Here is a 26745-nt window from a genome sequence, read left to right on the forward strand (position 1 = left end):
AGTGAACTGTGAAAGGACTGTTCCATAGTGTTGTGTTTCTAGGGAACTGTGAAAGGACTGTTCCATAGTGTTGTGTTTCTAGGGAACTGTGAAAGGACTGTTCCATAGTGTTGTGTTTCTAGGGAACTGTGAAAGGACTGTTCCATAGTGTTGTGTTTCTAGGGAACTGTGAAAGGACTGTTCCATAGTGTTGTGTTTCTAGGGAACTGTGAAAGGACTGTTCCATAGTGTTGTGTTTCTAGGGAACTGTGAAAGGACTGTTCCATAGTGTTGTGTTTCTAGGGAACTGTGAAAGGACTGTTCCATAGTGTTGTGTTTCTAGGGAACTGTGAAAGGACTGTTCCATAGTGTTGTGTTTCTAGGGAACTGTGAAAGGACTGTTCCATAGTGTTGTGTTTCTAGGGAACTGTGAAAGGACTGTTCCATAGTGTTGTGTTTCTAGGGAACTGTGAAAGGACTGTTCCATAGTGTTGTGTTTCTAGGGACTGATATTTGGTTCTTGTAGATTCCGTTTCATTTTCTTCCATTTTGTTTATAGTGTTCTAAACTATGACGTTGTTAATGTTCGTATCTTTATCCTCTGAAAACAGACAGGTTAAAAGATGTGCATCTTCATTATGGACCCATGGTTCCTCTTTAGTGCATTTAACTACATGTCACAAGTAAAAACCCTGGGTGGTGAGCTGATACAAGTCCATGTCTGGAAGGTTAAAACCACCCTCAGACTCAGGAAGGTTAAAACCACCCTCAGACTCAGGAAGGTTAAAACCACCCTCAGACTCAGGAAGGTTAAAACCACCCTCAGACTCAGGAAGGTTAAAACCACCCTCAGACTCAGGAAGGTTAAAACCACCCTCAGACTCAGGAAGGTTAAAACCACCCTCAGGCTCAGGAAGGTTAAAACCACCCTCAGACTCAGGAAGGTTAAAACCACCCTCAGACTCAGGAAGGTTAAAACCACCCTCAGACTCAGGAAGGTTAAAACCACCCTCAGACTCAGGAAGGTTAAAACCACCCCCAGACTCAGGAAGGTCTGAAACTTTTCTTTTTATTCTATACATTCTATTTGCCCATATAAAGTCATAACAGACGGAGGATACTTATTTAAAGGATTTCTACAGTGGGGTAATTGATGTTACCCAGAATGATGTATGTTAACTTTATAGGGTGGTCAGTACTCCCACAGTGTTGCATTGTCCAACCCCTCAGCGTTGGCCTTCAGAACCCCAGCGTGGTCTCCTTTAAGGTACCGCCCCCCCGGCGCTCGCACCGCCATCTTGTTGTAGTCACACAGCTCAAACAGGAAGTAGGTGGGCGTGTCCCCGCTGCACACCACTGCGGACTCCTCCCCCACGCACCAGAACTTCCCCTGTGAATCTAGAGAGGAGGGAGAACAGAGATTTATTGTAGATTATACCAAAACATGAGCAACACCTTCCTAATATTGAGTTGCATCCCCTTTTTGTTCTCAGAACAGCCTCAGTTCGGGCTAAAAACCACTCCCCTGTGAGCGCGGATGGAGCGGCAGATCGTTCCCCTGTGAGCGCGGAGTGGTTTTTAGCCCGAGCAGTAGGAGGGGACACGGAGCGATGGAGCGGCAGATCGTTCCCCTGTGAGGGCGGAGTGGTTTTTAGCCCGAGCAGTAGGAGGGGACACGGAGCGATGCAGCGGCAGATCGTTCCCCTGTGAGCGCGGAGTGGTTTTTAGCCCGAGCAGTAGGAGGGGACATGGAGCGATGGAGCGGCAGATCGTTCCCCTGTGAGCGCGGAGTGGTTTTTAGCCCGAGCAGTAGGAGGGGACACGGAGCGATGGAGCGGCAGATCGTTCCCCTGTGAGCGCGGAGTGGTTTTTAGCCCGAGCAGTCGGAGGGGACACGGAGCGATGGAGCGGCAGATCGTTCCCCTGTGAGCGCGGAGTGGTTTTTAGCCCGAGCAGTAGGAGGGGACACGGAGCGATGGAGCGGCAGATCGTTCCCCTGTGAGCGCGGAGTGGTTTTTAGCCCGAGCAGTAGGAGGGGACATGGAGCGATGGAGCGGTTTATGAGCAATGAGGTCACATTTTTTTTACAAAAAAGTGTGAAAAAGGGAAAAGGGAAACCTGGAAAAAGTAGTTTTTCTATAGAAAAAGTGGGATTTTGAGAACGAAAACCAGAAAGGAGAAAAGGAGAAAACGGAAACCTGGAAAAACAAAGAGAAGAAAACGGAATTTGGGAGAAAAAAACCTCAAACGGACTCAGGCAACAAAAAAACATATTTTCCTGGGGCCCTGTAGGCTCCATCGGGCCCTGTAGGCCCCATCGGGCCCTGTAGGCTCCATCGGGCCCTGTAGGCCCCATCGGGCCCTGTAGGCTCCATCGGGCCCTGTAGGCCCCGTCGGGCCCTGTGTAGGTGTGTCTGTGTACCTCGGAGGCTGTAGGCTCCGTCTTTAAACTCCAGCTGGAAGACGTCGTAGGAGGAGCGGTTAGAATCCAGCGTTCCCGTGCCAACCTTACGACAGCCAATGAAACCGTGTTCTCCACGGAGGACTATGATTGGCCGATTGATCAGCTTCATCAGGAACTGCTCCGCCTCCCCTGGAGACAAAACAAGGAAACGGATCAAACACGGATTGATTAGCTGATCGTTTGATAAGTTAATGAATAGGTTTCTGATCAGTTAGTTGATTGATTAGCTGATCGTTTGATAAGTTAATGAATAGGTTTCTGATCAGTTAGTTGATTGATTAGCTGATCGTTTGATAAGTTAATGAATAGGTTTCTGATCAGTTAGTTGATTGATTAGCTGATCGTTTGATAAGTTAATGAATAGGTTTCTGATCAGTTAGTTGATTGATTGTTTAATTGACAGATATTTCAATAATAAGGAAAACTGACACAACTCTGCCAACGATAAGATTCACTGGCCGCTGCGGCCATAGTTACAGCACGTATCGTCATGGTTACGGTAACGGTATCCACGGTGACAGACTAACCTGCGTTGTCGACGGTAGCAGCTAGCTGTCCGTTCCTCTTGGCGGCAACGTATTTCCCATTAGAGGCTTTGAGAGAAACCTTCCCCTCACACCACTCCAGATCAAAATGACTGTTAGATGACCTACACACACACACACACACACACACACACACACACACACACACACACACACACACACACACACACACACACACACACACACACATAAACACACACACACACACACACATAAACACACACACGTGCGCACGCACACACACACACACACACACGTGCGCACGCACACACACACACACACACACAAACACACACACACACACAGACACACACACACAACACACACGCATGCACGCACACACGCACACACACACACACACACACACCACACAGACACACACACACACACACACAACACACACGCACGCACACACAGTTAAAATAACATATTTCATTAAGAGGTTCTGAGTCGCAAGTAGAGTGTGTGTGTGTGTGTGTGTGTGTGTGTGTGTGTGTGTGTAGTGGATTACTTGCTGTGTGCAGTGTGTATAGTGTAGTGTTTATAGTGTGTATAGTGTATAGTGTGTATAGTGTGTAGTGTGTATATTGTGTAGTGTGTATAGTGTGTATAATGTGTAGTGTGTATGGTGTATAGTGTGTAGTGTGTAGTGTGTATAGTGTATAGTGTGTAGTGTGTAAAGTGTGTATAGTGTGTATAGTGTGTATAGTGTGTAGAATGTATAGTGTGTAGCATGTATAGTGTGTGTAGTGTGTATAGTGTGTAGTGTGTATAGTGTGTCGTGTGTATAGTGTGTAGTGTGTATAGTGTGTATAGTGTGTAGTGTGTGTATAGTGTGTGTAGTGTATAGTGTGTGTAATGTATAGTGTGTATAGTGTGTACAGTGTGTGTAGTGTATAGTGTGTATAGTGTCTAGTGTGTAGTGTGTATAGTGTGTATAGTGTGTATAGTGTATAGTGTGTATAGTGTGCAGTGTGTGTAGTGTGTAGTGTGTATAGTGTATAGTGTGTAGTGTGTATAGTGTGTATAGTGTGTATAGTGTATAGTGTGTGTAGTGTATAGTGTGTATAGTGTCTAGTGTGTATAGTGTATAGTGTGTAGGGTGTATAGTGTGTAGTGTGTATAGTGTGTATAGTGTGTATAGTGTATAGTGTGTATAGTGTGTATAGTGTCTAGTGTGTATAGTGTATAGTGTGTAGGGTGTATAGTGTGTAGTGTGTATAGTGTATAGTGTGTAGTGTGTGTAGTGTGTATAGTGTATAGTGTATAGTGTGTATAGTGTCTAGTGTGTATAGTGTATAGTGTGTAGGGTGTATAGTGTGTAGTGTGTATAGTGTATAGTGTGTAGTGTGTATAGTGTGTATAGTGTGTATAGTGTATAGTGTGTATAGTGTATAGTGTGTATAGTGTGTATAGTGTCTAGTGTGTATAGTGTCTAGTGTGTAGGGTGTATAGTGTGTATAGTGTATAGTGTGTATAGTGTGTATAGTGTGTATAGTGTCTAGTGTGTATAGTGTATAGTGTGTATAGTGTGTATAGTGTGTAGTGTGTATAGTGTATAGTGTATAGTGTGTATAGTGTATAGTGTGTATAGTGTATAGTGTCTATAGTGTCTAGTGTGTATAGTGTATAGTGTGTATAGTGTATAGTGTGTATAGTGTGTATAGTGTATAGTGTGTAGTGTGTATAGTGTGTATAGTGTATAGTGTGTATAGTGTATAGTGTGTATAGTGTCTAGTGTGTATAGTGTATAGTGTGTATAGTGTGTATAGTGTGTAGTGTGTATAGTGTATAGTGTATAGTGTGTATAGTGTATAGTGTGTATAGTGTATAGTGTCTATAGTGTCTAGTGTGTATAGTGTATAGTGTGTATAGTGTATAGTGTGTATAGTGTGTATAGTGTATAGTGTGTAGTGTGTATAGTGTGTATAGTGTATAGTGTGTATAGTGTGTAGTGTGTATAGTGTGTATAGTGTATAGTGTGTATAGTGTGTATAGTGTGTATAGTGTATAGTGTGTATAGTGTATAGTGTGTATAGTGTCTAGTGTGTATAGTGTATAGTGTGTAGGGTGTATAGTGTGTAGTGTGTATAGTGTATAGTGTGTAGTGTGTATAGTGTGTATAGTGTGTATAGTGTATAGTGTGTATAGTGTATAGTGTGTAGGGTGTATAGTGTGTAGTGTGTAGTGTGTATAGTGTGTATAGTGTATAGTGTGTATAGTGTATAGTGTGTATAGTGTGTATAGTGTCTAGTGTGTATAGTGTGTATAGTGTGTATAGTGTATAGTGTGTATAGTGTATAGTGTGTATGGTGTATAGTGTGTAGTGTGTATAGTGTATAGTGTGTATAGTGTATAGTGTGTATAGTGTATAGTGTGTAGAGTGTCTAGTGTGTATAGTGTATAGTGTGTAGGGTGTATAGTGTGTAGTGTGTATAGTGTGTAGTGTGTATAGTGTGTATAGTGTGTATAGTGTATAGTGTGTATAGTGTATAGTGTGTATAGTGTGTATAGTGTCTAGTGTGTATAGTGTCTAGTGTGTAGGGTGTATAGTGTGTATAGTGTATAGTGTGTATAGTGTCTAGTGTGTATAGTGTATAGTGTGTAGGGTGTATAGTGTGTAGGGTGTATAGTGTGTATAGTGTGTATAGTGTATAGTGTGTAGGGTGTATAGTGTGTATAGTGTGTATAGTGTATAGTGTGTAGTGTGTATAGTGTGTATAGTGTGTATAGTGTATAGTGTGTATAGTGTATAGTGTGTATAGTGTCTAGTGTGTATAGTGTATAGTGTGTATAGTGTGTATAGTGTGTATAGTGTGTATAGTGTATAGTGTGTAGGGTGTATAGTGTGTATAGTGTGTATAGTGTATAGTGTGTAGTGTGTATAGTGTGTATAGTGTGTATAGTGTATAGTGTGTATAGTGTCTAGTGTGTATAGTGTATAGTGTGTATAGTGTATAGTGTGTATAGTGTGTATAGTGTATAGTGTGTAGTGTGTATAGTGTGTATAGTGTCTAGTGTGTATAGTGTATAGTGTGTATAGTGTCTAGTGTGTAGTGTGTATAGTGTGTCTAATGTATAGTGTGTATAATGTGTATAGTGTGTAGGGTGTATAGTGTGTAGTGTGTATAGTGTATAGTGTGCAGTGTGTGTAGTGTGTATAGTGTATAGTGCATAGTGTGTATAGTGTGTATAGTGTGTATAGTGTGTAGGGTGTATAGTGTGTAGTGTGTATAGTGTATAGTGTGCAGTGTGTGTAGTGTGTATAGTGTATAGTGCATAGTGTGTATAGTGTGTATAGTGTGTATAGTGTGTAGGGTGTATAGTGTGTAGTGTGTATAGTGTATAGTGTGCAGTGTGTGTAGTGTGTATAGTGTATAGTGCATAGTGTGTATAGTGTATAGTGTATAGTGTATAGTGCATAGTGTGTATAGTGTGTATAGTGTGTAGTGTATTACTTAGTAGAGGCGGTACACTGCAGTCCTCCGGTGGAGGTGAGAGTCCAGTACTTCCCTGCAGCAGTGCGGAACGCACACTTCCTGTTTCCTGTCTCACGACTCATCTCCACCTGGAACACTTCCTGGTCACCCTCCTCATCCTGATTGGCCGAAAGGTCCATGCCTGGGGTCAGGGGTAGGGGTCACAGAGATCATACAGGGTTAATTGTGAACAATGTGTTGTGAAACTAGGAATTATTTAGGATTGAGTTTCAATCAACATGCCGTCTATACTAGTTGATCACTCACTAATACCTCACATATATTATATACAGTACCAGTCTAGTAGATCACTCACTATTACCCAACATATATTATATACAGTACCAGTCTAGTAGATCACTCACTATTACCCAACATATATTATATATACAGTACCAGTCTATACTAGTAGATCACTCACTAATACCCAACATATATTATATATACAGTACCAGTCCATACTAGTAGATCACTATTACCCAACATATATTATATATACAGTACCAGTCTATACTAGTAGATCACTATTACCCAACATATATTAGAAATACAGTACCGGTCTAGTAGATCACTATTACCCAACATATATTATATATACAGTACCAGTCTAGTAGATCACTAATACCCAACATATACTAGATATACAGTACTAGTCTATACTAGTAGATCACTCACTAATACCCAACATATATTAGATAGACAGTACTAGTCTATACTAGTAGATCACTCACTAATACCCAACATATATTATATATACAGTACCAGTCCATACTAGTAGATCACTATTACCCAACATATATTAAATACAGTACCAGTCTATACTAGTAGATCACTATTACCCAACATATATTAGAAATACAGTACCAGTCTAGTAGATCACTATTACCCAACATATATTAGAAATACAGTACCAGTCTAGTAGATCACTAATACCCAACATATATTAGAAATACAGTACCAGTCTATACTAGTAGATCACTAATACCCAACATATAATATATACAGTACCAGTCTATTAGATCACTATTACCCAACATATATTATATATACAGTACCAGTCTAGTAGATCACTAATACCCAACATATATTAGATATACAGTACTAGTCTATACTAGTAGATCACTAATACCCAACATATATTATATACAGTACCAGTCTAGTAGATCACTCACTATTACCCAACATATATTAGAAATACAGTACCAGTCTATACTAGTAGATCACTAATACCCAACATATATTATATATACAGTACCAGTCTATTAGATCACTAATACCCAACATATATTAGAAATACAGTACCAGTCTATACTAGTAGATCACTAATACCCAACATATATTAGAAATACAGTACCAGTCTATACTAGTAGATCACTAATACCCAACATATATTAGAAATACAGTACCAGTCTATACTAGTAGATCACTATTACCCAACATATATTAGAAATACAGTACCAGTCTAGTAGATCACTAATACCCAACATATATTAGAAATACAGTACCAGTCTAGTAGATCACTAATACCCAACATATATTATATATACAGTACCAGTCTAGTAGATCACTAATACCCAACATATATTAGAAATACAGTACCAGTCTAGTAGATTACTATTACCCAACATATATTAGAAATACAGTACCAGTCTAGTAGATTACTAATACCCAACATATATTATATATACAGTACCAGTCTATACTAGTAGATCACTCACTAATACCCAACATATATTATATACAGTACCAGTATATACTAGTAGATCACTCATACCCAACATATATTAGAAATACAGTACTAGTCTATACTAGTAGATCACTATTACCCAACATATATTAAATACAGTACCAGTCTATACTAGTAGATTACTATTACCCAACATATATTTTATATACAGTACCAGTCTATACTAGTAGATCACTCACTAATACCCAACATATAATATATACAGTACCAGTCTATTAGATCACTATTACCCAACATATATTATATATACAGTACCAGTCTAGTAGATCACTCACTATTACCCAACATATATTAGATATACAGTACTAGTCTATACTAGTAGATCACTAATACCCAACATATATTATATACAGTACCAGTCTAGTAGATCACTCACTATTACCCAACATATATTAGATATACAGTAGCAGTCTATACTAGTAGATCACTATTACCCAACATATATTAGAAATACAGTACCGGTCTAGTAGATCACTATTACCCAACATATATTAGAAATACAGTACCAGTCTAGTAGATCACTATTACCCAACATATATTAGAAATACAGTACCAGTCTATACTAGTAGATCACTATTACCCAACATATATTAGAAATACAGTACCAGTCTATACTAGTAGATCACTATTACCCAACATATATTAGAAATACAGTACCAGTCTAGTAGATCACTATTACCCAACATATATTAGAAATACAGTACCAGTCTAGTAGATCACTATTACCCAACATATATTAGAAATACAGTACCAGTCTATACTAGTAGATCACTAATACCCAACATATATTAGAAATACAGTACCAGTCTAGTAGATCACTATTACCCAACATATATTAGAAATACAGTACCAGTCTAGTAGATCACTATTACCCAACATATATTAGAAATACAGTACCAGTCTAGTAGATTACTATTACCCAACATATATTAGAAATACAGTACCAGTCTATACTAGTAGATCACTATTACCCAACATATATTAGAAATACAGTACCAGTCTATACTAGTAGATCACTATTACCCAACATATATTAGAAATACAGTACCAGTCTATACTAGTAGATCACTATTACCCAACATATATTAGAAATACAGTACCAGTCTAGTAGATCACTATTACCCAACATATACTAGATATACAGTACCAGTCTAGTAGATCACTAATACCCAACATATATTAGAAATACAGTACCAGTCTATACTAGTAGATCACTATTACCCAACATATATTAGAAATACAGTACCAGTCTAGTAGATCACTATTACCCAACATATATTAGAAATACAGTACCAGTCTATACTAGTAGATCACTAATACCCAACATATATTAGAAATACAGTACCAGTCTATACTAGTAGATCACTATTACCCAACATATATTAGAAATACAGTACCAGTCTAGTAGATCACTATTACCCAACATATATTAGAAATACAGTACCAGTCTATACTAGTAGATCACTATTACCCAACATATATTAGAAATACAGTACCAGTCTAGTAGATCACTATTACCCAACATATATTAGAAATACAGTACCAGTCTAGTAGATCACTATTACCCAACATATATTAGAAATACAGTACCAGTCTAGTAGATCACTATTACCCAACATATATTAGAAATACAGTACCAGTCTAGTAGATCACTATTACCCAACATATATTAGAAATACAGTACCAGTCTATACTAGTAGATCACTATTACCCAACATATATTATATATACAGTAGCAGTCTATACTAGTAGATCACTCACTATTACCCAACATATATTAGAAATACAGTACTAGTCTATACTAGAAGATCACACACTAATACCCAACATATATTATATACAGTACCAGTCTAGTAGATCACTATTACCCAACATATATTAGAAATACAGTACCAGTCTAGTAGATCACTATTACCCAACATATATTAGAAATACAGTACCAGTCTAGTAGATCACTATTACCCAACATATATTAGAAATACAGTACCAGTCTATACTAGTAGATCACTATTACCCAACATATATTAGAAATACAGTACCAGTCTATACTAGTAGATCACTATTACCCAACATATATTAGAAATACAGTACCAGTCTATACTAGTAGATCACTATTACCCAACATATATTAGAAATACAGTACCAGTCTAGTAGATCACTATTACCCAACATATACTAGATATACAGTACCAGTCTAGTAGATCACTAATACCCAACATATATTAGAAATACAGTACCAGTCTATACTAGTAGATCACTATTACCCAACATATATTAGAAATACAGTACCAGTCTAGTAGATCACTATTACCCAACATATATTAGAAATACAGTACCAGTCTATACTAGTAGATCACTAATACCCAACATATATTAGAAATACAGTACCAGTCTATACTAGTAGATCACTATTACCCAACATATATTAGAAATACAGTACCAGTCTAGTAGATCACTATTACCCAACATATATTAGAAATACAGTACCAGTCTATACTAGTAGATCACTATTACCCAACATATATTAGAAATACAGTACCAGTCTAGTAGATCACTATTACCCAACATATATTAGAAATACAGTACCAGTCTAGTAGATCACTATTACCCAACATATATTAGAAATACAGTACCAGTCTAGTAGATCACTATTACCCAACATATATTAGAAATACAGTACCAGTCTAGTAGATCACTATTACCCAACATATATTAGAAATACAGTACCAGTCTATACTAGTAGATCACTATTACCCAACATATATTATATATACAGTAGCAGTCTATACTAGTAGATCACTCACTATTACCCAACATATATTAGAAATACAGTACTAGTCTATACTAGAAGATCACACACTAATACCCAACATATATTATATACAGTACCAGTCTAGTAGATCACTCACTAATACCCAACATATATTAGATATACAGTACTAGTCTATACTAGTAGATCACTATTACCCAACATATATTATATACAGTACCAGTCTAGTAGATCACTCACTAATACCCAACATATATTATATACAGTACCAGTCTAGTAGATCACTCACTAATACCAACATATATTATATATACAGTACCAGTCTATACTAGTAGATCACTCACTAATCCCCAACATATATTAGATATACAGTACCAGTCTAGTAGATCACTCACTAATACCCAACATATATTATATACAGTACCAGTCTAGTAGATCACTCACTAATACCAACATATATTATATATACAGTACCAGTCTAGTAGATCACTAATACCCAACATATATTATATATACAGTACTAGTCTATACTAGTAGATCACTCACTAATACCCAACATATATTATATATACAGTACCAGTCCATACTAGTAGATCACTATTACCCAACATATATTATATATACAGTACCAGTCTATACTTGTAGATCACTCACTAATACCCAACATATATTATATATACAGAACCGGTCTAGTAGATCACTCACTAATACCCAACATATATTATATACAGTACCAGTCTATACTAGTAGATCACTCACTAATACCCAACATATATTATATATACAGTACCAGTCTATATGTCACGTTTGGAGGACAAAGAATGCTGAGTTGCATCCAAAGAACACCATACCTACTGTGAAGCATCGGGGTGGAAACATCATGCTTTGGGGCTGTTTTTCTGCAAAGGGACCAGGACGACTGATCCGTGTAAAGGAAAGAATGAATGGGGCCATGTATCGTGAGATTTTGAGTGAAAACCTCCTTCCATCAGCAAGGGCATTGAAGATGAAAAGTGGCTGGGTCTTTCAGCATGACAATGATCCGAAACACACCGCCCGGGCAACGAAGGAGTGGCTTCGTAAGAAGCATTTCAAGGTCCTGGAGTGGCCTAGCCAGTCTCCAGATCTCAAACCAATAGAAAATCTTTGGAGGGAGTTGAAAGTCCGTGTTGCCCAGCAACAGCCCCAAAACATCACTGCTCTAGAGGAGATCTGCATGGAGGAATGGGCCAAACTACCAGCAACAGTGTGAAAACCTTGTGAAGACTTACAGAAAACGTTTGACCTCTGTCATTGCCAACAAAGGGTATATAACAAAGTATTGAGATAAACTTTTGTTATTGACCAAATACTTATTTTCCACCATAATTTGCAAATAAATTCATTAAAAATCCTACAATGTGATTTTCTGGATTTCTTTTTCTCATCTCATTACAGGCCTCTCCCACCTTTTTAAGTGGGAGAACTTGCACAATTGGTGGATGACTAAATACTTTTTTGAGAGAAACCTTCCCCTCACACGAGTAAGAAGCGAGGGCCAGCCGACTAGAGCATACAGGTTGCGGCAGTGGGTAGTATGTGGGGCTTTGGTGACAAAACGGATGGCACTGTGATAGACTGCATCCAATTTTCTGAGTAGAGTGTTGGAGGCTATTTTGTAAATGACATCGCCGAAGTCAAGGATAGGTAGGATAGTCAGTTTTACGAGGGTATGTTTGGCAGCATGAGTGAAGGATGCTTTGTTGCGAAATAGGAAGCCCGTTTCTAGATTTAATTTTGGATTGGAGGTGCTTAATGTGAGTCTGGAAGGAGAGTTTACAGTCTAGCCAGACACCTAGGTACTTATAGATGTCCACATATTCTAGGTAAGAACCGTCCAGAGTAGTGATGCTAGTCGGGCGGGTAGGTGCGGGCAGCGATCGTTTGAAGAGCATGTATTTAGTTTTACTAGCATTTAAAAGCAGTTGGAGGCCATGGAAGGAGTGTTGTATGGCATTGAAGCTCGTCTGGAGGTTAGGTAACACAGTATCCAAAGAGGGGCCAGAAGTATACAGAATAGTGTCGTCTGCGTAGAGGTGGATCAGAGAATCACCAGCAGCAAGAGCAACATCATCTCTCCCTTTTCAACTTCCTCCATCTCTCTCTGTCTACAGAGCTCTTTTCTCCTCTCCTCCCTCGTTTAGTTTTCTCAAAGTAATTGCTGACTTATGCTGTTCTAACCCCTCCCCCCTCACACACACACACACACACAATCACACACACACACACACACACACACACAATCACACACACACACACACACACAGTTTCTAAACTGGGACCACAAAGGTCGGATGGAATTTCTGCGGAAAAATGTGTTCAGTGGTGGGGACAGAGAAAAGGGCAGAGAGACAAACAGAGAAAAGGGCAAAGAGGGAGGAAGAGAAAGGGGGGCAAGGGAGAGCAGATGGAAAACACATGATGCAGGGCAGAGGAGGGGAGGAGGAGGAGGAGGAGGAGGAGGATGGGAAGAGGAGGAGGAGGAGGAGGAGGAGGGGAAGAGGAGGAGGAGGAGGAGGAGGAGGAGGAGGAGGAGGAGGAGGAGGGGAGGTGGAGGAGGAGGAGGAAAGAGGAGGAGGGGAAGAGGAGGAGGAGGAGGAGGAGGAGGAGGGGAAGAGGAGGAGGGGAAGAGGAGGAGGAGGAGGAGGAGGAGGATGGGAAGAGGAGGAGGAGGAGGAGGAGGAGGGGAAGAGGAGGAGGAGGAGGAGGAGGAGGAGGGGAGGCGGAGGAGGAGGAGGAAAGAGGAGGAGGAGGAGGAAAGAGGAGGAGGGGAAGAGGAGGAGGAGGAGGAGGAGGGGAAGAGGAGGAGGGGAAGAGGAGGAGGAGGAGGAGGAAAGAGGAGGAGGAAAGAGGAGGAGGAGGAGGAGGGGAGGAGGAGGGGAAGGGGAGGAGGGGAAGGGGAGGAGGAGGGGAAGGGGAGGAGGAGGGAAGAGGAGGAGGAGGAAAGAGGAGGAGGGGAAGAGGAGGAGGAGGAGGAGGAAAGAGGAGCTGGGGAAGAGGAGGAGGAGGAGGGGAGGAGGAGGGGAAGGGGAGGGGAGGAGGAGGAGGAGGAGGAGGAGGGGAAGAGGAGGAGGAGGAGGAGGAGGAGGAGGAGGAGGAGGAGGAGGAGGAGGAGGAGGAGGAGGAGGAGGAGGAGGAAAGAGGAGCTGAGGAGGAGGAGGAGGAGGAGGAGGAGGAGGAGGAGGAGGAGGAGGAGGAGGAGGAGGAAAGAGAAGGAGGGGAAGGGGAGGAGGAGGAGGAGGGAAGAGGAGGGGGAAGGAGTAAAGGAGGGGAGGGGAAGGGGAGGAGAGAAGGGGAGGAGGAGGAGGAGGAGGAGGAAAGAGGAGGAGGGAGGAGGAGGAAAGAGGAGCTGGGGAAGAGGAGAAGGGGAGGAGGAGGAGGAGGAGGAGGAGGAGGAGGAGGAGGAAAGAGGAGCTGGGGAAGAGGAGGAGGAGGAGGAGGAGGAAAGAGAAGGAGGGGAAGGGGAGGAGGAGGAGGAGGGAAGAGGAGGGGGAAGGAGTAAAGAGGAGCTGGGGAAGGGGAGGAGGAAGAGGAAAGAGGAGGAGGAAAGAGGAGCTGGGGAAGAGGAGAAGGGGAAGAGGAGGAGGAGGAGGAGGAAAGAGGAGGAGGAGGTGGAGGAGGAGGAAAGAGGAGCTGGGGAAGGGGAGGAGGAGGAGGAGGAAAGAGGAGCTGGGGAAGGGGAGGAGGAGGAGGAGGAGTAAAGAGGAGCTGGGGAAGGGGAGGAGGAGGAAGGAGGAGCTGGGGAAGAGGAAGAGGAGGAGGAAGAGGAGCTGGGGAAGAGGAAAGAGGAGGAGGGGAAGAGGAGGAGGCGGAGGAGGAGGAGGAGGAAAGAGGAGCTGGGGAAGAGGAGGAGGAGGAGGAGGCAAGAGGAGGAGGGGAAGAGGAGGAGGAGGAGGAAAGAGGAGGAGGGGAAGGGGAGGAGGAGGAAAGAGGAAAGAGGAGGAGGAGGTGGAGGAGGAGGAAAGAGGAGCTGGGGAAGGGGAGGAGGAGGAGGAGGAGGAAAGAGGAGCTGGGGAAGGGGAGGAGGAGGAGGAGGAGTAAAGAGGAGCTGGGGAAGGGGAGGAGGAGGAGGAAAGAGGAGGAGGGGAAGAGAAGGAGGAGGAAAGAGGAGGAGAGAAGAGGAGAAGAGGAAGAGGGGATGAAAGAGGTGGAGGAGAGGAAGAGGGGATGAAAGAGATAAGGAAGAGGAGGCGGAGAAGAGGAAGAGGAGGAGGGGAAGGGGATGATGACAAGAGGTGGAGGGGAAGAGAGGGAGAAGGAGAGGAAGGGATAAGGAAGAGGAGCAGTGGTAGAAAGAGGAGGAGGAGGGGAAGGGGAAGGGGATGATGACAAGAGGAGGGAGGAAGAGGTCTTCAATCTGTAAAAGAAGATGAGAGAGGAGACTCTAATCTGACCCTGTCTGAGCCCCTAATACCCCCCCCCCCCTCCCAGCTGTGAGAGACAGTGATGTCACCAGAGGAACGTGGAATGGGTTTCCCTAAATGAAAACATTCCTCTCCTCTTTCCTGTCCTGTTCCAGAGGAAGCATCACACCCCAGACACCGCTAGAGGTCATAAGGTCACACCCCAGACACCGCTAGAGGTCATAAGGTCACACCCCAGACACCGCTAGAGGTCATAAGGTCACACCCCAGACACCGCTAGAGGTTGGTAGCTGTGTCATTTAGGTGCTCATAGAAGTTGAAATCAGGTCACAGGACAGACACCGCTAGAGGTTGGTAGCTGTGTCATTTAGGTGCTCATAGAAGTTGAAATCAGGTCACAGGACAGACACCGCTAGAGGTTGGTAGCTGTGTCATTTAGGTGCTCATAGAAGTTGAAATCAGGTCACAGGACAGACACCGCTAGAGGTTGGTAGCTGTGTCATTTAGGTGCTCATAGAAGTTGAAATAAGGTCACAGGACACAGTCTCCATCAGACTAGAAACACTACTGGAAATTCCGGTATTGTGTTTGTTTGGATGTTCTTGTTCCTTTAAAAGTTATGAGCTGTTTGAAGAGATGAGGTCAACTCTGTTTAGGTCAACCATTATAGATATCACCTCATTCTATTTCTGCATGTCCTACTTTGCCTGGTGGATGTTCTAGAAAGGTTCTATAGGTCTCTAGTTCTAGGTTGTTGTTGTTCTTCCCTGATAAGTTTCTAGTAAGGTTAAACTAGTAAGGTTGTGTTGATCCTATCATCCCTAGTAAGGTTCCACTAAGGTTGCGTTAGTCCTATCTTCCCTGGTATGGTTCTAGTAAGGTTCCACTAAGGTTGTGTTGGTCCTATCATTCCTGGTAAGGTTCTAGTAAGGTTCCACTAAGGTTGTGTTCATCCTGTCTTCCCTGGTAAGGTTCTAGTAAGGTTCCACTAAGGTTGTGTTGGTCCTACCTTGCCTGGTGGAGACGTTCCTCTCGTTGCCGGCGGTGAGAACCACCTGAGGGTGACTCTGGTTAGGTTCTAGTCCTGTTCTAGTAGGTTGTGTTGTTCCTACCTTGCCTGGTTAGGTTCTAGTCCTGTTCTAGTAGGTTGTGTTGGTCCTACCTTGCCTGGTGGAGACGTTCCTCTCGTTGCCGGCGGTGAGAACCACCTGAGGGTGACTCTGGTTAGGTTCTAGTCCTGTTCTAGTAGGTTGTGTTGGTCCTACCTTGCCTGGTGGAGACGTTCCTCTCGTTGCCGGCGGTGAGAACCACCTGAGGGTGACTCTGGTTAGGTTCTAGTCCTGTTCTAGTAGGTTGTGTTGGTCCTACCTTGCCTGGTGGAGACGTTCCTCTCGTTGCCGGCGGTGAGAACCACCTGAGGGTGACTCTGCTCCAGAGCGAACATCTCATCCTTCCCCACGCGGCTAGTCTTCCCGCTCTTCATGGTCCCGCTCGGGCCCGACGGCGCCAGGTAGCGCCCGGAACAATCCCTGAACGCCACCTTGCCGGAGCGGAACTCCAGCGTGTATCCGGTGGTCTTGTCCGGCGTGGCCTCCAGGCTGCCGTCGTTCTTCAGGAAGCGGTTATCAGACGTCTGCAGGTGATAGCGTTGATCCAGGAACACCAGGGTGACCAGAGAGTCCACACCCCACGGGAAGTCACGGTCTATAGAGACCTCAGAGTGGTCGGGGTTAGAGGTCAGGTGGGCATAACGCTTCCTGGCCAGGCTGAACAGGTTCACCTGGGGGGGAGGGGTTAGAGGTTAGGTGGGCATAACGCTTCCTGGCCAGGCTGAACAGGTTCACCTGGGGGGAGTTTTGGAGGCAGGGTGATGTATGTGTGTGTGTGTGTGTGTGTGTGTGTGTGTGTGTGTGTGTGTGTGTGTGTGTGTGTGTGTGTGTGTGTATGTGTGTGTGTGCGTGTGTTTGTGTGTGTGTGTGTGTGTGTGTGTGTGTGTGTGTGTGTGTGTGTGTGTGTGTGTGTGTGTGTGTGTGTGTGTGTGTGTGTGTGCATTAGTTACCTGGGGATGCATGGCCAGGTGGACACACCACTTCTCTGCGGCTGACGCTGTCTGGAACACACACACACACATCCTGTTTATACACACACATCCTGTTTATACACACATCCTGTTATTAATACACACACATCCTGTTAATACACACATCCTGTTTATATACACATCCTGTTTATACACATCCTGTTAATACACACATCCTGTTTACACACTTCCTGTTAATACACACATCCTGTTAATACACACGTCCTGTTAATACACACATCCTATTAATACACACACATCCTGTTAATACACACATATCCTTGCCCGCAGGTCTGCGTACCCACATCCACCCCACACACTTGCTGTGCCCCCTATTTAGAGACAGGGAGTCAATGCTGAGACCAAGGTGTCTTTATTCAGACAGGGAGTCAATGCTGAGACCAAGGTGTCTTTATTTAGACAGGGAGTCAATGCTGAGACCAAGGTGTCTTTATTTAGACAGGGAGACAATGCTGAGACCAAGGTGTCTTTATTTAGACAGGGAGTCAATACTGAGACCAAGGTGTCTTTATTTAGAGACAGGGAGTCAATGCGGAGACCAGGGAGTCAATGCTGAGACCAAGGTGTCTTTATTTAAACAGGGAGTCAATGCTGAGACCAAGGTGTCTTTACTTAGACAGGGAGTCAATGCTGAGACCAAGGTGTCTTTACTCAGACAGGGAGTCAATACTGAGACCAAGGTGTCTTTACTTAGACAGGGAGTCAATGCTGAGACCAAGGTGTCTTTATTTAGACAGGGAGACAATGCCGAGACCAAGGTGTGTGTGTAGTTCCAGTGGTTTTTTTATTTATTTTTATTTATTTTACCTTTATTTAACCAGGTAGGCAAGTTGAGAACAAGTTCTCATTTACAATTGCGACCTGGCCAAGATAAAGCAAAGCAGTTCGACAGATAAAACGACACAGAGTTACACATGGAGTAAAAACAAACATACAGTCAATAATGCAGTATAAACAAGTCTATATACAATGTGAGCAAATGAGGTGAGAAGGGAGGTAAAGGCAAAAAAGGCCAAGATGGCAAAGTAAATACAATATAGCAAGTAAAATACTGGAATGGTAGTTTTGCAATGGAAGAATGTGCAAAGTAGAAATAAAAAAATAATGGGGTGCAAAGGAGCAAAATAAATAAATAAATTAAAATTAAATACAGTTGGGAAAGAGGTAGTTGTTTGGGCTAAATTATAGGTGGGCTATGTACAGGTGCAGTAATCTGTGAGCTGCTCTGACAGTTGGTGCTTAAAGCTAGTGAGGGAGATAAGTGTTTCCAGTTTCAGAGATTTTTGTAGTTCGTTCCAGTCATTGGCAGCAGAGAACTGGAAGGAGAGGCGGCCAAAGAAAGAATTGGTTTTGGGGGTGACTAGAGAGATATACCTGCTGGAGCGTGTGCTACAGGTGGGAGATGCTATGGTGACCAGCGAGCTGAGATAAGGGGGGACTTTACCTAGCAGTGTCTTGTAGATGACATGGAGCCAGTGGGTTTGGCGACGAGTATGAAGCGAGGGCCAGCCAACGAGAGCATACAGGTCGCAATGGTGGGTAGTATATGGGGCTTTGGTGATAAAACGGATTGCACTGTGATAGACTGCATCCAATTTGTTGAGTAGGGTATTGGAGGCTATTTTGTAAATGACATCGCCAAAGTCGAGGATTGGTAGGATGGTCAGTTTTACAAGGGTATGTTTGGCAGCATGAGTGAAGGATGCTTTGTTGCGAAATAGGAAGCCAATTCTAGATTTAACTTTGGATTGGAGATGTTTGATATGGGTCTGGAAGGAGAGTTTACAATCTAACCAGACACCTAAGTATTTGTAGTTGTCCACGTATTCTAAGTCAGAGCCGTCCAGAGTAGTGATGTTGGACAGGCGGGTAGGTGCAGGCAGCGATCGGTTGAAGAGCATGCATTTAGTTTTACTTGCATTCAAGAGCAATTGGAGGCCACGGAAGGAGAGTTGTATGGCATTGAAGCTTGCCTGGAGGGTTGTTAACACAGTGTCCAGAGAAGGGCCGGAAGTATACAGAATGGTGTCGTCTGCGTAGAGGTGGATCAGGGACTCACCAGCAGCAAGAGCGACCTCATTGATGTATACAGAGAAGAGAGTCGGTCCAAGAATTGAACCCTGTGGCACCCCCATAGAGACTGCCAGAGGTCCGGACAGCAGACCCTCCGATTTGACACACTGAACTCTATCAGAGAAGTAGTTGGTGAACCAGGCGAGGCAATCATTTGAGAAACCAAGGCTGTCGAGTCTGCCGATGAGGATATGGTGATTGACAGAGTCGAAAGCATTGGCCAGATCAATGAATACGGCTGCACAGTAATGTTTCTTATCGATGGCGGTTAAGATATCGTTTAGGACCTTGAGCGTGGCTGAGGTGCACCCATGACCAGCTCTGAAACCAGATTGCATAGCAGAGAAGGTATGGTGAGATTCGAAATGGTCGGTAATCTGTTTGTTGACTTGGCTTTCGAAGACCTTAGAAAGGCACGGTAGGATAGATATAGGTCTGTAGCAGTTTGGGTCAAGAGTGTCCCCCCCTTTGAAGAGGGGGATGACCGCAGCTGCTTTCCAATCTTTGGGAATCTCAGACGACACGAAAGAGAGGTTGAACAGGCTAGTAATAGGGGTGGCAACAATTTCGGCAGATAATTTTAGAAAGAAAGGGTCCAGATTGTCTAGCCCGGCTGATTTGTAGGGGTCCAGATTTTGCAGCTCTTTCAGAACATCAGCTGAATGGATTTGGGAGAAGGAGAAATGGGGAAGGCTTGGGCGAGTTGCTGTTGGGGGTGCAGTGCTGTTGTCCGGGGTAGGAGTAGCCAGGTGGAAAGCATGGCCAGCCGTAGAAAAATGCTTATTGAAATTCTCAATTATGGTGGATTTATCAGTGGTGACAGTGTTTCCTATCTTCAGTGCAGTGGGCAGCTGGGAGGAGGTGTTCTTATTCTCCATGGACTTTACAGTGTCCCAGAACTTTTTTGAGTTAGTGTTGCAGGAAGCAAATTTCTGCTTGAAAAAGCTAGCCTTGGCTTTTCTAACTGCCTGTGTATAATGATTTCTAGCTTCCCTGAACAGCTGCATATCACGGGGGCTGTTCGATGCTAATGCAGAACGCCATAGGATGTTTTTGTGTTGGTTAAGGGCAGTCAGGTCTGGGGAGAACCAAGGGCTATATCTGTTCCTGGTTCTAAATTTCTTGAATGGGGCATGTTTATTTAGGATGGTTTGGAAGGCATTTTTAAAAAATATCCAGGCATCCTCTACTGACGGGATGAGATCAATATCCTTCCAGGATACCCCGGCCAGGTCGATTAGAAAGGCCTGCTCGCAGAAGTGTTTCAGGGAGCGTTTTACAGTGATGAGTGGCGGTCGTTTGACCGCTGACCCATTACGGATGCAGGCAATGAGGCAGTGATCGCTGAGATCTTGGTTGAAGACAGCAGAGGTGTATTTAGAGGGGAAGTTGGTTAGGATGATATCTATGAGGGTGCCCGTGTTTAAGGTTTTGGGGAGGTACCTGGTAGGTTCATTGATAATTTGTGTGAGATTGAGGGCATCAAGTTTAGATTGTAGGATGGCTGGGGTGTTAAGCATGTTCCAGTTTAGGTCGCCTAGCAGCACGAACTCTGAAGATAGATGGGGGGCAATCAGTTCACATATGGTGTCCAGAGCACAGCTGGGGGCAGAGGGTGGTCTATAGCAGGCGGCAACAGTGAGAGACTTGTTTTTAGAGAGGTGGATTTTTAAAAGTAGAAGTTCAAATTGTTTGGGTACAGACCTGGATAGTAGGACAGAACTCTGCAGGCTATCTTTGCAGTAGATTGCAACACCGCCCCCTTTGGCAGTTCTATCTTGTCTGAAAATGTTGTAGTTTGGAATTAAAATGTCTGAGTTTTTGGTGGTCTTCCTAAGCCAGGATTCAGACACAGCTAGAACATCCGGGTTGGCAGAGTGTGCTAAAGCAGTGAATAGAACAAACTTAGGGAGGAGGCTTCTAATGTTAACATGCATGAAACCAAGGCTATTACGGTTACAGAAGTCGTCAAAAGAGAGCGCCTGGGGAATAGGAGTGGAGCTAGGCACTGCAGGGCCTGGATTCACCTCTACATCGCCAGAGGAACATAGGAGGAGTAGAATAAGGGTACGGCTAAAAGCTATGAGAATTGGTCGTCTAGAACGTCTGGAACATAGAGTAAAAGGAGGTTTCTGGGGGCGATAAAATAGCATCAAGGTATAATGTACAGACAAATGTATGGTAGGATGTGAATACAGTGGAGGTAAACCTAGGTATTGAGTGATGAAGAGAGAGATATTGTCTCTAGAAACATCGTTGAAACCAGGAGATGTCATTGCATGTGTGGGTGGTGGAACTAATAGGTTGGATAAGGTATAGTGAGCAGGACTAGAGGCTCTACAGTGAAATAAGCCAATAAACACTAACCAGAACAGAAATGGACAAGACATATTGACATTGAGGAGAGGCATGCTTAGTCGAGTGATCAAAAGGGTCCGGTGAGTGGAGATGTTGGTTGGTGATTTAGACAGCTAGCCAGGGCATCGGTAGCAGGCTAGCATAGGATGGAGGTCTGTTGTTAGCTACCTCTTGCGTCAGTAGATTAGTGGGGTTCCGTGTGGTAGAGGGGATTAATCCAAATCACACAACAACAACAAAAATTAAAACAATAGATATAGTTATAGAGGCCCAAGAAGAAAACATAATAATAATAATAATAAAAAAATAAAAAAATAAATATAAATATATTTAAAAAAAATGTCCGATTGTCTATTCAGATAGCAGCCGGTAAGACAGCTAACGGTTAGCAGGCCGCAGATGGGCGTTCAGGTAACGTCGCGACGGAGGAGCCAGCCAAATAACTCCTTCGGGTAGATAACGTCGGCAGTCCAGTTGTGAAGGCCCGGTGGGGCTCCGCGAAAGCAGTAAAACGGGTCCGGATAGGTGACTGCAGCCCAGGTGTGATTGATGGAACTCAGGAGTGATTGACGGAGCTTGCTAGCTCCGGAATAATTGATGTTTGCTCCGGAATCGACGAAGGCCGATAGTCACACGGATAGCAGCTAGCTAGCTGTGAGATCCGGGTATGAATGTCCAGAGAGCAGTCGAAATCCAGGGACATGGAGAGAAAAATTGGTCCGGTATGTTCCGTTCCGAGCCGCGCTGCGCCGTGCAGAACTGGCGATAGATTTTCGAGCTAAAGGATAGCTGATGACCACAAACCGTGGTTAGCTGGATACTAACGATTTGCCAGTAAAGGAGCTAACTAGCTTCTGAACTAGCTTCTGGATTAGCTTCTGGCTAGTTTCAGGCTAGCTTCTTGGAGTTTCTGGCTAGCTTCTTGGAGGATTACAGATCTGAGGTAAATAATACTTTTTTATAAATATACATTGGTGAGGCGGGTTGCAGGAGAGTGTTTTGAAGATGAGTTGATGGAAAATAAAAATAAAATGTATGTGAAAAAGTTGTAAATATATATATATATACAGGACACGACAAGACGAGGACAAAAGACGTCTGAACTGCTATGCCACCTTGGAGAGGTGTTAGCTACACTGCTACATGGTAAAACAGTAGTGTGTAGCTCCAGTAGTTAGTTAGCTACACCGCTACATGGTAAAACAGTAGAGTGTAGTTACAGTAGTTAGCTGCACCGCTACATGGTAAAACAGTAGTGTGTAGTTCCAATAGTTAGTTAGCTACACCGCTACATGGTAAAACAGTAGAGTGTAGTTCCGGTAGTTAGCTACTCCGCCACATGGTAAAACAGTAGTGTGTAGTTCCAGTAGTTAGCTACTCCGCCACATGGTAAAACAGTAGAGTGTAGTTCCAGTAGCTAGCTACACCACTACATGATAAAACAGTAGTGTGTAGTTCCAGTAGTTAGCTACACAGCAAAACAGTAGTGTGTAGTTCCAGTAGTTAGTTAGCTACACCGCTACATGGTAAAACAGTAGTGTGTAGTTCCAGTAGTTAGTTAGCTACACCGCTACATGGTAAAACAGTAGTGTAGTTCCAGTAGTTAGCTACACCGCTACATGGTAAAACAGTAGAGTGTAGTTACAGTAGTTAGCTGCACCGCTACATGGTAAAACAGTAGTGTGTAGCTCCAGTAGTTAGCTACTCCGCCACATGGTAAAACAGTAGTGTGTAGTTCCAGTAGTGAGCTACATGGTAAAACAGTAGTGTGTAGTTACAGTAGTTAGCTACACTGCTACATGGTAAAACAGTAGTGTGTAGTTCTAGTAGTTAGCTACACCGCTACATGGTAACACAGTAGTGTGTAGTTCCAGTAGTTAGCTAGCTACACCGCTACATGGTAAAACAGTAGTGTGTAGTTCCAGTAGTTAGTTAGCTACACCGCTACATGGTAAAACAGTAGTGTGTAGTTCCAGTAGTTAGTTAGCTACACCGCTACATGGTAAGACAGTAGTGTAGTTCCAGTAGTTAGCTACACCGCTACATGATAAAACAGTAGTGTGTAGTTCCAGTAGTTAGCTACACAGCAAAACAATAGTGTGTAGTTCCAGTAGTTAGCTACACCGCTACATGGTAAAACAGTAGTGTGTAGTTCCAGTAGTTAGTTAGCTACACCGCTACATGGTAAAACAGTAGTGTGTAGTTCCAGTAGTTAGTTAGCTACACCGCTACATGGTAAAACAGTAGTGTGTAGTTCCAGTAGTTAGTTAGCTACACCGCTACATGGTAAAACAGTATTGTGTAGTTCCAGTAGTTAGTTAGCTACACCGCTACATGGTAAAACAGTAGTGTAGTTCCAGTAGTTAGCTACACCGCTACATGGTAAAACAGTAGAGTGTAGCTCCAGTAGTTAGCTACTCCGCCACATGGTAAAACAGTAGTGTGTAGTTCCAGTAGTTAGCTACATGGTAAAACAGTAGTGTGTAGTTACAGTAGTTAGCTACACTGCTACATGGTAAAACAGTAGTGTGTAGTTCTAGTAGTTAGCTACACCGCTACATGGTAACACAGTAGTGTGTAGTTCCAGTAGTTAGTTAGTTACCACACATACACCCGACACATACACCCCGACCACACATACACCCTGACCACACATACACCCCGACCACACATACACCCCGACACATACACCCTGACCACACATACACCCCGACACATACACCCCGACCACACATACACCCGTACCACACATACACCCCGACCACACATACACCCCGACCACACATACACCCCGACCACACATACACCCCGACACATACACCCCGACCACACATACACCTGTACCACACATACACCCCGACCACACATACACCCCGACCACACATACATCCGTGCCACACATACACCCCGACCACACATACACCCCGACCACACATAACACCCCGACACATACACCCCGACCACACATACATCCGTACCACACATACACCCCGACCACACATACACCACGACCACACATACACCCCGACCACACATACACCCCGACCACACATTCAACCCCGACCACACATACACCCCGACCACACATAACACCCCGACACATACACCCCGACCACACATACACCCCGACCACATATACACCCTGACCACACATAACACTCCGACACATACACCCCGACCACACATACACCCCCACCACACATACACCCCGACACATACACCCCGACCACACATACACCCCGACCACACATACACCCCGACACATACACCCGTACAACACAAACACCCGTCACATACACCCCGACCACACATACACCCCGACCACACATACACCCTGACCACACATAACACTCCGACACATACACCCCGACCACACATACACCCCGACCACACATACACCCCGACACATACACCCAGACCACACATACACCCCGACCACACATACACCCCGACCCCACATACACCCCGACCACACATTCACCCCGACCACACATACACCCCGACCCCACATACACCCCGACCACACATACACCCCGACCCCACAATCACCCCGACCACACATACACCCCGACCACACATACACCCCGACACATACACCCTGACCACACATACACCCCGACCACACATTCACCCCGACCACACATACACCCCGACCCCACATACACCCCGACCCCACATACACCCCGACCACACATACACCCCGACCAACCAACCCCTTTCTGTCTTGTAACATAATATATAAGGTCCCCGATTTACGTTAACTATGTTACGTCTAGTCTATGAAGCCAGGATGCGGACACACAACTCCTATATCAACCCCCAATACCTGAGCGAAGCAGCTGATCCGGTCTTCGCTGCCTCCCAGGTACCTCCCGAAGGGCTCAGAGAGCAGCGACCATCGGCCGTCATCATGCGCCGTTAACACGAACCTGCAGTCTTTACCTCGACACTCGCTCTCCCCGGTAACGTTCCCGTCTTTATCCGTACCCAGATACCGCCCGAGGTGCGACCGGAGGAACACCACGCTGCTGCTCGAGTCTCCCGCCGTGTCACCGGTGTTCTGCTCCAACGTCCACATCTGTTTCTTCTTCAGACTCGGTGCGGAGGCGTTGATTTTAAAACCGAACGTTTCAGCCGTTAGATATTTATTCCCCGCGTTAATCAGCCCGAGTTGGATCTGCAGCACGTCACCGCCGCCGGTACAACAGCCATTAGAAGACATGATCCTTACCGAACCGTCCGTTCTGACCGGGGACCAGAGAGAGAGAGAGAGAAAAAGAGTTGCTGTGTGCGTGTGTGTGAGGAGGCTCCGGTAAATGTAGTGCGTGGATTGAAATAAAGGAGGTTCTTTGTGCTGTGTGACGGGGCTGTAGAGTTGGCGCGCCGCTGGCTCTGTCCCCTGACTACAGACAGACTCCGTGCTGCAGGGGATGGGATACAGGCGAGGAGGATGGGCCAGGGATCTGCAGCACACACACACACACACACACACACCACTTGCATGCAAATATCAACCTGGCCCATCACTATGAATAGACAGTTACAAGTCGTTTATCTGGTAATCATTATTACATCTCTCAGGTTACAGATATGGATGGACAGAGAGAGATAGACAGAAAGAGAGACAGACACACAGAGAGAGAGAGAGAGAGAGAGAGACAGACACAGACAGAGAGAGAGAGAGAGAGAGACAGACAGACAGAGAGAGAGAGAGAGAGAGAGACAGAGAGAGAGAGAGAGAGACAGACACAGAGAGAGAGAGAGAGAGAGAGAGAGAGACAGACACAGACAGAGAGACAGACAGACAGAGAGAGAGAGAGACACAC

At 44.1% G+C, this 26745-nt stretch overlaps 1 protein-coding gene across 1 annotated transcript; it reads right to left on the reverse strand.

Moving 5' to 3' along the window:
* Positions 1 to 26333, reverse strand: LOC116373671 (fascin). Its single transcript, XM_031822092.1, has 7 exons — positions 25746 to 26333; positions 17447 to 17497; positions 16756 to 17167; positions 6447 to 6609; positions 2971 to 3092; positions 2402 to 2572; positions 1 to 1377 (listed from the first exon to the last, which is right to left on the reverse strand). The coding sequence occupies exons 1-7, from the start codon at positions 26139 to 26141 to the stop codon at positions 1172 to 1174; spliced, it is 1521 nt and encodes a 506-aa protein (XP_031677952.1). The 5' UTR covers positions 26142 to 26333; the 3' UTR covers positions 1 to 1171.
* Between the last annotated feature and the right edge of the window lie 412 nt (positions 26334 to 26745).

This window comes from Oncorhynchus kisutch, unplaced genomic scaffold, assembly GCF_002021735.2.
Source record: "Oncorhynchus kisutch isolate 150728-3 unplaced genomic scaffold, Okis_V2 scaffold4064, whole genome shotgun sequence".
NCBI classification, from domain to species: Eukaryota; Metazoa; Chordata; class Actinopteri; order Salmoniformes; family Salmonidae; genus Oncorhynchus; species Oncorhynchus kisutch.